Raw genomic sequence first — 13,703 nt, forward strand, 5'->3', positions numbered from 1 at the left:
ATGCTTCGGCACTAGCAAAAGTGCAGTGTCAAAGACATTCGTATGCTTCGGCATAGCAAAAGTGCGATGTCAAATGCTTAACCATCTTGGGTATTTCTTTTCTCTCTTGTATATACCCATGTATGATATGCTAAAATAAAAGAAAATATGCAAAGAAAATAAAAAGAAAAAGATTAAAAATGCTTTACATATGGTTGCAAGCGTGTATTCTAGAGATGTGGGAGTTATAGGATGTACCTCAAGGTGATAGTCCCCATCAAACAGTTATGATTGTGTGTGATGTTAAAAGTTATTTTCTCATATCTCAGATCGTCATAACATTTATACACATATGCAATCTTGCGATGTTTTTCACACAATACACGCAATATTCTTTGCTACTTTAGATACATGGCAGGTACAATGTGATTTGGCCATACAAAGGTTTTACATGTGCTAATGTATGCTCACTAAACTGTCATAACTTGTTTTTGAAATATAAAATTGGTTAGACTTGTTTAGTGTGTGTGTGTGTTTTGCATGATCCTTGTGCTTATTTTCTTGTTGAGAGATGTTTTTGAGAGGTTTATATGTTGAGTGGATCTTTGGTTGAGATGTGTGTTGGATTGCATTCATGTCTGTGTTTTCCTTCCTCGAAAACTGGTTTTTACTGTTGGCTCGACACCTTCCTCGACACCTCCTCGATACCTGTCATCTGTCGAGCTTCTCAAGTTGTTTTTTATCGCAATCTCGACACCTCTTCGACACCTGATGGATCGATCGAGAAAATCTCTGTCCCCTCGATAGATTACTCGACACCTGATGGATCGATCGAGATTCACTTATGCTGGTTGAGTCTTCTTTCTCGACACCTGTCTCGATACCTTGTGGATCGATCGAGATTTCTTCTGTCCTTTCGACAGCTTCTCGATACCTGTCGATCGATCGAGCTTCTTGATTCTGCATTTGGCCTTGATCCTCGATACCTCTCGATACCATGCATCTGTCGAAGGCATTTTCCTCGATACCTTCCTCGACAGCTTCCTCGATACCTCTCGACACCTCAGCTGTCGAGAATTACTGAGGTGCCTATTTAAGTGCAGATCGCGATTTTTCCTCATTTCTCTCGATCTCACTCGATCTGTCCGTGGCTTTTCATCTTCCAGACTTGATTTTCTCACTCAATCTTCAACCCCACTTGGATCTTGCTCATTCCTTGCTTCAATCTCTTGGTAAGATCACTTTTCCCTTTCTTTTTCATGCATTTCATGTTTGAAAACCTAATTTTTGGGATTTTTCATAAAAATTTGGGGTTTTTCAAAATTGTTGAGTTTTCTTCAAATTTTGGGTTGGGTTTGCACTTAGATGATTTCAAAATGTCATACATTGCATTTCATTTGCATTATAATGATATTTACATGCATTTAGATGTGTGCTTTATGATTGTGTGCTGCTAGGATTGGATTGGGCTGAGCCCATGATGTTTTTTTCTTTTGCATGTCACATGCTCATGCATTCCCATGCATACGTACTTGTTGTTCAACATATTTGATATATTTGAACTGTGTTGGGACTTTTCTGATTGTCTCCCTCTCTATCTTTTCTCATTCTTTTACGTTAGTCGTGTCTATGGCACCCAAACGTAAATCTACTCCTGCTCGGAACCCTCTGCGTTCTGGAGCTTCTACTTCTTCAGATACTACTCCTTTAACATTCGGTTCCGTGATGGAGATGCTCATAAGGCATTTTCGGAGAACTTTTCTAAACGAGGTGTTCATTCGGAACGCCAGTTATTCTGGCGGACTTCGCCGATACTGACCTTCCCTCTGTCATTAACAGTAGGGGATGGGGGTCACTGTGTGACATCCCGGTCACTTGCCCTCTCGTGCTGATACAGGAGTTCTACTCCAACATGCACGGGATTGATCTTTCAGTACCTCATTTTGTTACTCGCGTTCGAGGTATGCGCATTCCTGTCACACCGCAACTTGTTGCGGATGTGCTTAGAGTACCTAGGATAGAGTTTCCAGATTACCCCTCTTGTGAGCGTCTGAGGACTGTGTCCAAAGATGAGCTCATATCTGCTTTTTGTGAGCGCCCTGCTGATTGGGGTGAGCATCAGTTCACATCATGTAGGCCTTTTGCTAAAGGTCCTAGATTCATTAACATGGTGATGACTTTTGTTCTCCATCCTCTTTCTCACTATAACTCTATCACAGAGCCTCGTGCTCGATTTTTGCTTTCCTTGCTTGAGCATCTTACTATAGACTTCCCTTCTCACTTCATCCGATCTATCATAGAGGTCTATCTTGATTCGGCGTCCCGTGATAAGCTCATCTTTCCTTCTGCTATCACGCGAATTCTACGCCACTTTTCTGTTCCCTTTCCTGTGTCCGACCACTTCACACACATATCTGCCATAGACGCCGCTACCGTAAAACGTAGTGAGGCGCAGTTCAGGTCGAGACAGCCAGGTGCCACTCCTCCCTCCCGTTCGGCGCCCCAGATCCACTCCTTCTACATCTGCTCCTTCTTCCTCTTCGAGCGATGTTCCCTTGGTGATATTATGGCGCAGCTGCAGCGCATGGACACTCGTCTTGATACATTCTCTGCTGAGTTGTATCAGGTGAATGTTCGTGTGGGTCGTATTGCACGACGACAGGCGATCATGGGTAGATTTGCTCCAGAGTCTCACCATCTACTCCAGCAGCGTCAGAGTCTGAGGATGATGAGGATGATGATGATGATGATGATGATGGGGATGCTAGCTCTGCGATGAGATGTCTGCATGACACTCTACCCTTTGTCACTCGTGACAAAAAGGGGGAGTAGTTTTGGGCTATGAGAGTAGTCATCTTAGGAGGAGAGTTAGTATATAGGACATTTTTGATAGGGGAGTGTTATCATATTTTTGAGGGATGTAGTGAGGCTATATGTATTTTTTCTTATCTCTTAGATACATTGGTCTTGTATATGAGGTCCTTTGACCATTTTTACATACATTGTACTTATCTTATCTCTTATATATGTTGATGTATGTTTCTTTCACCTCTCTCTTCATGTGTTGTTTCTTTTCTATCTTTATACACATGTTCTTTATACTTGTATGCAATCTATTTATTTCTGTTTCACACAAGATGCCTTGATGAGTTTTGTTTAAAGTGTTTCAGAAATACAGGTTGTCAAAGTCTACTTATCATAAGCTCTCTCTTGCAAAGTTTTTCAAGAGTTTGTGTTAGGATAGATTTTATTGTATTCAACAAGTGAATATGAGTTGAGTGATTTATGACTTCTCTCATATGCTCATTTGTTTGTTGTGGTTTTGTCACGGATTGCCAAAGGAGGAGATTGTTAGGACATATATGTTTTAACTTGTTTAAGAACATATGTCACTTAGTTATGTAAATTGGCTAATCCTTTGACAAAACGCACTTTGCTTGTAATTGGGTAGTTTAGGTGTTTTTAATACTTCAAGAAACAATGTTTCAAGATCAAGTTTGAAGTCATCAAGTCTGTCCAAGAGAAAGCAAGTTGAAGTGCAAAATTTATAAAGCTCGCACCTCTCGACAGCTACCTCGACACCTGCTATCTGTCGAGATTTAAAAAGTCAGATTTCCAATCTGATTTTCTTGGGATCCGTGAATATGTTTTTGGGCCTTCTTTTCTTCTAACCCTAAACATATAAAAGGATTATTTTAAGAGCCGTTTTGGGTGACACAAGTTGCATTATCATTGAGCAATCTCTGTTTAAGCAAATTGTGATCAACAGACGAAGTTCTTGACCTAGTTCATCTTCCATCAAGAAGTTGCTGTGTATTTGCACCATAGGGTTTTGTAACCAAGCATCTTCCTGCTATTCATCAGAAAGGATGATCTGAAGAACTTTGCAGCCAACCATTCTTCATCAGTTGGTGTTTGAAGTCGGTACTTGGATCGCGCATTGGTTAGTCACGTACTTGGGAGCCGTGCATCAAAGGTGGAGACTGTCACTACAGATCAAGTCCAATTGGTATTGGGGTAAGGGTTCAACTGTAGGTTGGTAAGGTACTTGGGATTTCTTTACTTGTAACCGCTTGATTTGATAATAGTGGAGTTTCGGGAGTGGTGACCTGAAAATCACCCAGTGGGGTTTTTGCCATTAGGGTTTTCCCCATTCGTAAACAAATCACCGTGTTATTTATTTTCCGCTGCATATTTAGTTGATTGGTGATTTGTTTGTGCTTCCATAAAATTGCATGATTAATTGATTAATTAATTACTTGGCTAAATTAATTAATTAGGGTTAATCACAAGGGGTCATTCATATTGTGACCTATCAAGTATGAGTGAAGTTTAGGAATCATTGGAATCATATTTGGACTTTTATGTTTAATATTGTCTTTTGCTTAGACTTTAGTCTCAAAGATTTAGTTTATTTTCTTTATAATGTTGGAAGATTATTATTTTGGATATCCTTTGAGATTTGCATTATTGAAGATATTTTTGGATTTATTGGTGAAATTTTCCTTGAAGATAATTTTTTAGTTGTTAAGAAAGCTTTTCACACTTATAAGATGTAAACTTTATAAGTGTGTGGCTGTTTTCACCTGCCTAGTTCTTACCGAGTTTGAGGCATGACAATAGGAGTTAGCGATTCTTCCATGCATGGATTGAAATATATTTACATTAAAAAATAAAAAATAAAGTTCATTTTGCACGATTTCATTACAAATTGCATGTACATAATATCTGGACAAACCCAAGAACTGACCTAAAGGGGCCCCGCCCCCCCGGGCCTAAAGGAAAATACCCTAAAGTACTTATTGTTGTTGTTGCATTATTTAGTCCTTACCTAGACTATAGTATCATAACATGTTAGATATTCGAAGGCTTTGGGGCTACACCATGTTCAACCCAGGGGTTCAAACGAACCCACGAGAACTGGCAATATATATGAATATAAAATTTCTTTTTACCCTTTAAAATAAAAATTTGAACACTCTTAACTCTAAATTATTTTCTAGGGGGTTAGTAAGAAACATAAATTATACAAAATCTGTTGGAAAAATAGTATGTGGTGAATAAAAAATTGACGTTTAATATGTTCACTTGAAGATGTTATTAAAAGTGGTGAAAATCCTAGTCCCACATAGGAAAGGAAATAGATAGTATGTGAGTTTATATGCTCATGGATTGGACATTGGATTGGGTTTTGGCATATGTGGACTAGGCTCTCTTGTTCAAATAATAATTTTTTATTATTTTATTTTTGAGTTAGTCAGTTTGTGCACAGTAGTTATTATTTGAACCGTGTGTCTGTTCACTAACGTATATAAATTCATAATCTCGAATTCATGAAAATTAACTTTTCTGGAAAAAACTTTCTCAGAGAGAAAATATTTTGTGCATTCATTTGAGTCAAAAGAGAGAGAAAGAGACATAGAGGAGTTCTTAGAGCATGAACCTTGTGTGTTTCTTCTCCGTATTGTAGATCATTTTATCCTCAGAGGTATACGTCTGTGTGTCTCAAAGTATCACAGATTGTGTGAGGAGCGAAATTGTTTTAAAGAGATTGTGATACAAGACTTGATTTGAATCATTCACCCTTCACACATTTAGTCTGTAAGTTATTAATTATTTGTAAATTTCTTTTTATATGTGTACAATATTTATTTATTATTTTTGCTATTATATCTATTGGTGTTGTTATTTATATTTAGATACATACGTGGTTTTTTTTGTTAATCATAAAAATAAATTGTTGATATATATCTAATAAATTTAAAGCAAATTTTATATATTTTAATTTATTTTTGTAATGAATCAGTGTGAATTACTGTGCTATATTTAATCTGTGCTTCTGGGCGCGAATTGATATTGCCTGTGCAAACAGCTTTCTTTTCACGATATTGCTTTCGTATTTAATTATTTTGGGTCTTCTCGTTAATATTATAAAATTAATTGGTGATCTTTGCTTTTCGATAAAGTTGATTTGTGTCTGACAGTTGGTAGTTTTGATTATTCAATGACTTCCATCTACTTTATCTATATTATACTTTATTTATATTATATAATATTATGATTTTTTTTGGCCTCTTTTGGATTATTGGCCGACTGGACATAACGTAGATTCATTTGTGTAAACTGTATGATTTGTACCTGTTCTGCTTCTAACATTTCACGTGAATATGCAACTCTTTTTTCGAGTTGGCATCGTTTCGCGCAATTTTCTGTCTATTCTATAAAAGCAATTTGCAGACCCTGGCTTGATTTTGATTATACGTTTTATTCTCTCTCTGAGTTTCTCTTCTTATTTGATTTTTTCTGCAGCATTCTGTGTTTTTACTGTAGGCGGAGTCTTGTCTAATAAGACTTGTAGATGGGGCCGTGGGCGTACTAGAGCGCTTGACTTCTATTTTGTTTTTTTTTTGTCGGTGAGTCTTATCTAATAAGACTTGTTTGGCTTAGAGCATTCTCATAAAAAATACCATTTTGATATACTAAAAATTTATTTTATCATTTTAATATATTATTTTACAATATATTATTTATCAGATATTTTATTTTTTTACCATTTTATTTAAATATTATTTTTTAACTCTTTTTAATTCTTATTTTATTCTTTTTTATTATTATTGTTTCTAACAGTCATATTCTTGTTCTAAACGGTAACATTCTTGTTCTTAATACATACCAACTGCTTCTCTCCCCATGCCAATGGCCAAGCCCCATTGTAACACCTCTCAGACTTCTTGACAGTCTCAAACCATTGGTCTATATACGCGTTTCCTTTCATTTTTATTTCTAAAATTACTCAATGCACCTAAGAACCAGCAAAGCATGCACATCAACAACCCAGGAGAGTCAAAACCGCTACCTCTTTGGTTCCTGAGCCAGAGTCTTGCTCAAAAAGTTCTACCTTTATATTTTTCCTACACAGTTACTATATAAATAGGATCTTGGTCATATTAGATGTCCTCAACTTGCCAAACAATGTCCAGTCGGAGGGATGTCTGACTTTCACTAAAGCATCCTCCAAAAACTGTGAAACTTAAACGGTAACATTTTTAAATAATCCTCTTATTCAACTGTCATATTTTTTTAAATTCATATTTTTCATTTAGCATTTAAAAAAAATAATCAATAAAAACTTAGAACTTGGTGGTGGAAATTGTGAGATGGTAGAGAGGCAATCGGTGGTGGCTGAGATTGAAATGCGAATTGGCGACTCTGAGATGAATTCGTTCGATTTGGTGTATCAGATCATAGAACAAAGGGAAGAGATCGAAAAAAAGGGGAAAAAAGGGGGGAAAAAAAACTGGTGAATCTGATTTTATAAATCAGTGATGGTGGAAATTGTGAGATGGTAGAGAAGCAATCGGTGGTGGCTGAGATTGAACTGCGAATCGGCGGCTCTGAGATGAACTCGTCCGATTCGGTGTATCAGATCATAAAACAGAGAGGAGAGATCGAAAAAAAGGGGGGAAAAAACCGGTGAACCTGATTCTATAGATCAATGATGGTGGAATTTGTGAGATGGTAGAGACGAAATCTGTAATGGCTCATGATTCATTCTGGAAAGAGAAAGCAAAAGGGAGAAGAAAAGAGAACAGGAGAGTGGAGATGGTGAAGCAGAAAAGGAGTGGCTGAACGTGAAGATAAAGTTATATTTTAATCAGGAGGTGAGAGAAAGATGAATAAAAAAGTAATAAAAGGAAATAGCATTTTCATCTGTATGCTCTCATAAACTCTAAAAAACAACCTTTATTAAGAGTTTTAAATATTAAACCCTTTAAATAATAGTATGGATAATTTTTGCAATTGATGAACAGTGCAGTCTCAAATTTGAGACTGCACTATTCACCAATTGTAAAACTTAAATTTTTTTTTTTTAAATTCAGGTGGGGCCACTTTCTTTTCTTCTTATTATTCGTCTTTCTCTTTCCTATCACTTCTCTCTTCCCTCTTCTCTCCTTTGTACCATGGTTCGGCATGGTCCGCTGGTCAGGGTCGTGGTCTGATGAGTTTGAGTCCGATTGGATGGTTCGATGGTCGTGGGTGGTGGCGGTGATGATTTGTGGTCGGCAATTGTGGTTTGATGGGCATGGGTCGTGGGTTTGACAGTCCAATGGTCATGGTGGAGGTTCGGAAATGGAGGTTTCTTTTTTTTTTTTTTTTTTTCTCTCTACTATGGTTTATGGTCGTGGTTTTGGTTCGGCATGGGTTGTGGGTCACCGATCCTGGGTTTATGTGTGTGTGATGGGCTTTGGTTCACAGATCTAGTTTTGGTTCATGTGGGTTTTGGTTTGGCGTGATGGGTCTGCTAGTGGGTTTGCTGGTTGTTTTTGTGGTGGTTGGGTGTTGGTTGTTTGTGATTTTGGTGGATGGTTGTGGTTATGCTTTGGTTTTTTTCTTTTTTTGTTCTTCGTACAGGGGGTTGCGGCGATGGTGGATGGATTTGGTGGTTGTGAAATGGGTGGGTGTATATGGTGGACGATGGCGCTGGGTTGTGAAAGAGAGACACAGAGGAGAGAGAGTCAGAGAAACAGACTGGGAAAAAAAAAGATTAAAAAATGATAAAGAAAGAATATTTAAATGAAGTGTTAAAAAAATAGAAGTTTTGATGGAAAGGATGATGTAAAGTGGTGTGTTATATGTTATAAAGATGGGTTTTGAGATGGTAAATGCTAATTTTTTTGCAATCCTTGCTAAGAATGCTCTTAGGGTGGAGTTGTATACTTGTACTTCTAGTTGGCTTTGGAAATTAAAAAAAAAAAAAATTTAATTTTAGTCTTGCATTTTTATATATGTTTTGTGTGTGTGTGTGTGTGTGTATGGGTTATAGGTAATATATTGAATATGTATTTATTTATGCAGATTGAGATTACTAGATACTTGTTATCGTTTGGTGAAACTACAATAATACTTTTTATATGCATTAGGTTTATTGCTCTACATTTGAAAGTTATTTTTTATTCCAATTATTATAAATATATTAGTCATAGACCCATGCAATACGTGGGAATAGATAATTACTTTGTACTTTTGATATAAATATAATTTGTTCTCCTAAATTTGTTGAAAATAATTTGAGTTTTTAGTTTTGGATTTTGGATTATGCTATTTTTTTTAGCAAGTTGATTTTCTTTTTAGAATTTTCTTCTCTTGAATATCTAGAATACAACTAAACTTTTTAACTAAGTATTAGCTTAAACAAAAATTAAATCAAAACAATAAGGAGAGAGAGGACTTGTGATAGAAAACTCAATTCAATTCAATTGGTCTTCTTCATATTTTATCCAAATTCAATTTCTTCATAGAGCCAAGCATACATCTTTATGGAATTTCTCACATTCAATCAATCTTCGTGGATTTTGTGGCTTTGTCCAAACTTGGATAATCTTTCACCCTAGTCTTTTTTTTTTTTTTGGGTTGTGTATTGCTACCTTATATAGTTTTATATATGTCCTTTGATTTAATTTTCTTTCCACTGACATCAAATTCTACAATTTTGGCAAAAGTCTTACAACAAAGGCATCCCATAATAATATCTAAATTTTTTACAATACCAACAAAAAAAAAAGTGACATATCTTGTACTAAGTTATGCATCTATATTCATGTCATAACCAATATGTATGTACAATAGAACTGATTTATGCTACACATATACAAAGAGAATTATTTATCCATAATGGTGAATGTATCACACAAATGCACATAAGAGATATCCCATCAATGGAAAAAAACTCATCCATGATTAACGACCACATAAACTATAGTAGTCAGACCCCATTATGATTCTTTTAATGTATTCTTCACCATGGCTTTGAGATTTTTTTGGTTGGTTTATGGGAACCAATATTGTTGGCACCTGAGATCTTCGATGACACATCACAAACAAATTTAATTCGGAAAACCTAAAGAATATGGGAGAGGAAAAAAAAAAAAAAAACTTCACTTTAAAGGGACTTTCCAAATTTCTAGTAGTGAGGTAGAGAAATTGCAAATATATATAGACAAAAAATCAGTAGTTTTTATTTTTTATTTTTTATTTTTTATTTATTTTTTTACAATTCTAATAGAGTGGCAATTTAATAGTTTTCATAACTACTTGATTGGGGAGAGGGAGAGTCATAAAGTTGAAGAAAGTTTGAATTATTATCGGATTGAGTTTGATGAAATAATAAATGGAAAGTTGAAAAGTTAGGAAATGTTAATTAAGAGATGGAGAATTTAAAATTTTTTTTTTATGTGATTGGGAAAATGTTAATTTGCAAAAGGAAAAGAAAAAGAAAAAAAGAAAGTTAGTGGGACCGACGACGTAGCCGCTGATGTGGCTCAACAGGAGTGTAGCAACAATAAATGCCATGCTTCGGCTTTATATATATATATATATAGATAGATATAGATGCGTGGTTTTCCAAAATAAATTTTCTTGAAAAATGTCTCATTTTCTTGTATTTGGTAGCCAACTTGAAAATGAGTTGGAATTTTTTTTTTGGTATCTAGTACAAAAAAAATTAAGAACATTAATTGTAGAATTCAAAACATGAAAGGGAAACTATGAGAGTGAAAATGTTTTTCATAAAATAAACATAGAAAACAACCTCTTAAGAGTAAGCCAAATTTTTGTTAAGGATTTTCATTTACCAACTTTTGGTTTTCCTTTGACCTACATTAGAAATTTTGGAAACTTGGAAAACTATATATCTATGAAAAAGTATAATAGTCAAAACAAACGAATATACTTTACCAAACTTAAGAAGTGATCCACCTGGATATAGCGTTCAAAAAAGATACATTTGCAAAGTATTTAATTAGATTTATAAATCCAAGAGAGCATACCAATGAATTAATGTTGAGCAAAATTTACAATATTATATTATGCCTATTTTGAAAAACTTATTGATCCCTCATCAGTTATCAATGTGAATTAAAAAATTATTCCAAAAGTAGTGTTGCTTACTCTCTCTCTATCTCTTTGGTGTCCCCCTCTTCTGGTGTAAAATATCCCAAATGAAAGAAGCACGACCACAACCACTGATCCTCTGACAGAAGAAGAACCATCTCCCAAGTGACATCGTGTTCGACATCCTAGCAAGGCTACCTGTGAAATCACTCTTAAGATTCAGGTGTGTTCGCAAATCTTGGTACTTTCACATTACCAGCCCTAATTTCATTTCCACCCACCTTAATATGTTTTTGTGCCTCAATCAAGGTTATGTCATACACATGCCAACAATTAATCTTGACAATCAAGACTTGAAGGTTGCTTGTGACCGCATGTTTGATGGTATATCTGAGTTTAAAATTCCCTTTAGTTTTCGATCCGGGCTTGCCTTTTTAGTTGGTTCATGCAATGGACTATTGTATTTCAGTGATTTTAGGCTGCAAAACTCCCTAATTAATAATGCATTCTTTGGGTTTAATGCTGTATACTTGTGGAACCCTAGCATTAGAAAATTTAAGAAGTTTCCTGATACTTGCTTAAGCCAATTACATCTTGCTAAACTTGGATTTGCTCACCATTCTCAAAAAAATGATTACAAGGTTGTGAGGATCTCAAGGCCTTTTACTGAACCTATGCATCCCCTTAAGGCTGAGGTGTACACATTAAGTTCGGATTCATGGAAAAGAGTTGGAATCTCATGGAGACCCAATGTCGTTTTCTACAAATTTAGTTGTGTTAAGCCATTCCCATTTGTTAGTGGACATTTGCATTGGATGTTGGATATGATAGAAGATGGAGGAGGACAAGAGATTCGGTATATTGAAATGATATTGTCATTTGATGTCAATAGTGAGAAATTCAAAGAGGTACCTCTGCCTGATGATCACTCTTTCAAAGATGGGAAAAATCTTACGTCAGTCAAGGAAAAACTAGCTTTAGCAAAATTTGAACAACAACCACATGGCATGCTATGTTGCGTACGGGTGATGAGGGAGTATGGTGTGTGTGAATCATGGAATAAACTTTGTGTTGTACCAGTTGTAACTCATACTTGTTTCATTGGTTTCACCAAGTATGGATAACTTTTAATCCAAAAGAAGACCCAAGAAATCTACAGCTTAGAAGATAAGTATGTTTTAATAGACTCCGAAACTCTATATGAGAAGGAGACTAGTATTCAAGCTATACATCCTTTAGTTATAGCTACTTACATGGAGAACCTTGCTTTACTTGATGGTGCAAATGTGATATCTTACTGAGAAGTCGTTAATGGTATGAATGAATTGAAACCCTTGTAGTGCTTTTAATTGTAGTAGGCATGTTAGTTTGTGTTGAGGTGCAAAAATATATATAACTAATATAGCCACAAATAGGCCCAAAAAGAAAAGAGATGAAAAAAGACCTTAGGCCCATTTCACAAAAAGAAAGAGAGAAAGGATGGGCTCTTACAATAAAAGAAAGGAAGGGGAAAAGAAAGAAAAAGAAGGGAGCCCAGAAGACTTGATTCAGAGGTCCACGAAGAAAAGGGCCCAAGAAAAACAGATGAAGCAAACAGCAACCAAGCCCAGAAGGAAGACTTGGGTCGGGATGCCCAGAAGCAATACCGGAGCCAGAGGATCCCCGGACGCATGAGGAGAAATTGAAGCAGACTTGATAAGAAAAAAAAGGACAAAAGGCACGCTGGGAGACTCTCATTCGAAGAAAGACAAAAAAAGATAAAGATGCAGGAGATTTGGTCTCAACCATTTGAAGAAAAAAGACAAAGAAAGTACAACTGGGAAAGCTGGGAAAGCTGGAGCAAGAAAAGACAAACACCTCAGGTCAACCAAGGGGAAATTCGGAAATGGGAAGCTTGCTGGGAAACTTTCATCCTGTCGCAGCAAAAAGAGAAGAGCTATAAGAAAAAAAGGAAACGACATGTCCCTGGGACAACCAGGCGCTGAACCAACTTCAAAGGGCAAAAAGGAAAATTGGTAGTACCCCCAGGAGCCCGCCACTGTGCTATAAAAAGGGGGGAAAGGAAGAGATAGAATTCAACTTTTGGAGAGGCATAGATCATTGGTTAGGAAACTGAGAGCTATTTTTTCTAAAAGTCTCAAAAGATATAAGAGATACTCTGTTAAACCAAAGGGAAAACAGAGGAACTTGTTCCCGGGATCCCCGAAACAGCCACTACATTACACGCTCGGATTCAACGGATTCAAACTTTGCAAGTCTTTGAAGCTTGAATGGCTATCAAAGTCTGTAATTTTTGAACTCACTTGAACCTTGCACCATGTTTTTTTAGTGAGCTTTGTAATCACAGTTTTAAAAGAAAAAACTAATGAAACATACCTCATCAATCGGAGGATCCCTAACATGTTCTTCGCATTTTATTTCACTTATTATGCATTTCCTTTACTGATAAATGTTGTTCAATACAAATACTCTTTTTTTAGTTTGTTTGTAATTGTAGGAAGCTTGTTTCTGTGCACAAATCTATTCCTAAATCAGCCTGTTAGCTGCGGGGAATTGATCCCAGTCCACCAAGTACCCCTCACACGGTCCAGGATCCTCGGGCCATAGTGCTAAAACAAAAGTACTCTCACAGTTTGTTAAAAGCATAATTTTTGTTCCGAATTTATATTATCCTTTTATGGCATTTGATATTTCCATTTGACATTTCTATTATCATTTTTCTGCTAAAATATAAACAACAGATTGAGGAAATGGTAGAAGAGATTGAAAGATAATAGTTCATCAAAAAATATTGAAAGTTAATAAAAAGAAGCTCTAAAACTGTGGAGGTTGAA

At 35.9% G+C, this 13,703-nt stretch overlaps 1 protein-coding gene across 1 annotated transcript in view; it reads left to right on the top strand.

Annotated features, from left to right (window-relative positions):
* LOC111996750 (F-box/kelch-repeat protein At3g06240-like) overlaps positions 1-11,993 on the top strand; it is a 13,721-nt gene extending 1,728 nt beyond the window's left edge. Inside the window, exon 2 of the mRNA XM_065770755.1 lies at positions 11,179-11,993. Within this exon, the coding sequence (XP_065626827.1) occupies positions 11,179-11,993 (815 nt within the window). The remainder of the gene's footprint in view (positions 1-11,178) is intronic.
* Positions 11,994-13,703: the final 1,710 nt, after the last annotated feature.

Source organism: Quercus suber, unplaced genomic scaffold (assembly GCF_002906115.3).
Source record: "Quercus suber isolate HL8 unplaced genomic scaffold, Cork oak 2.0 scaffold_35, whole genome shotgun sequence".
Lineage (NCBI taxonomy): Eukaryota > Viridiplantae > Streptophyta > Magnoliopsida > Fagales > Fagaceae > Quercus > Quercus suber.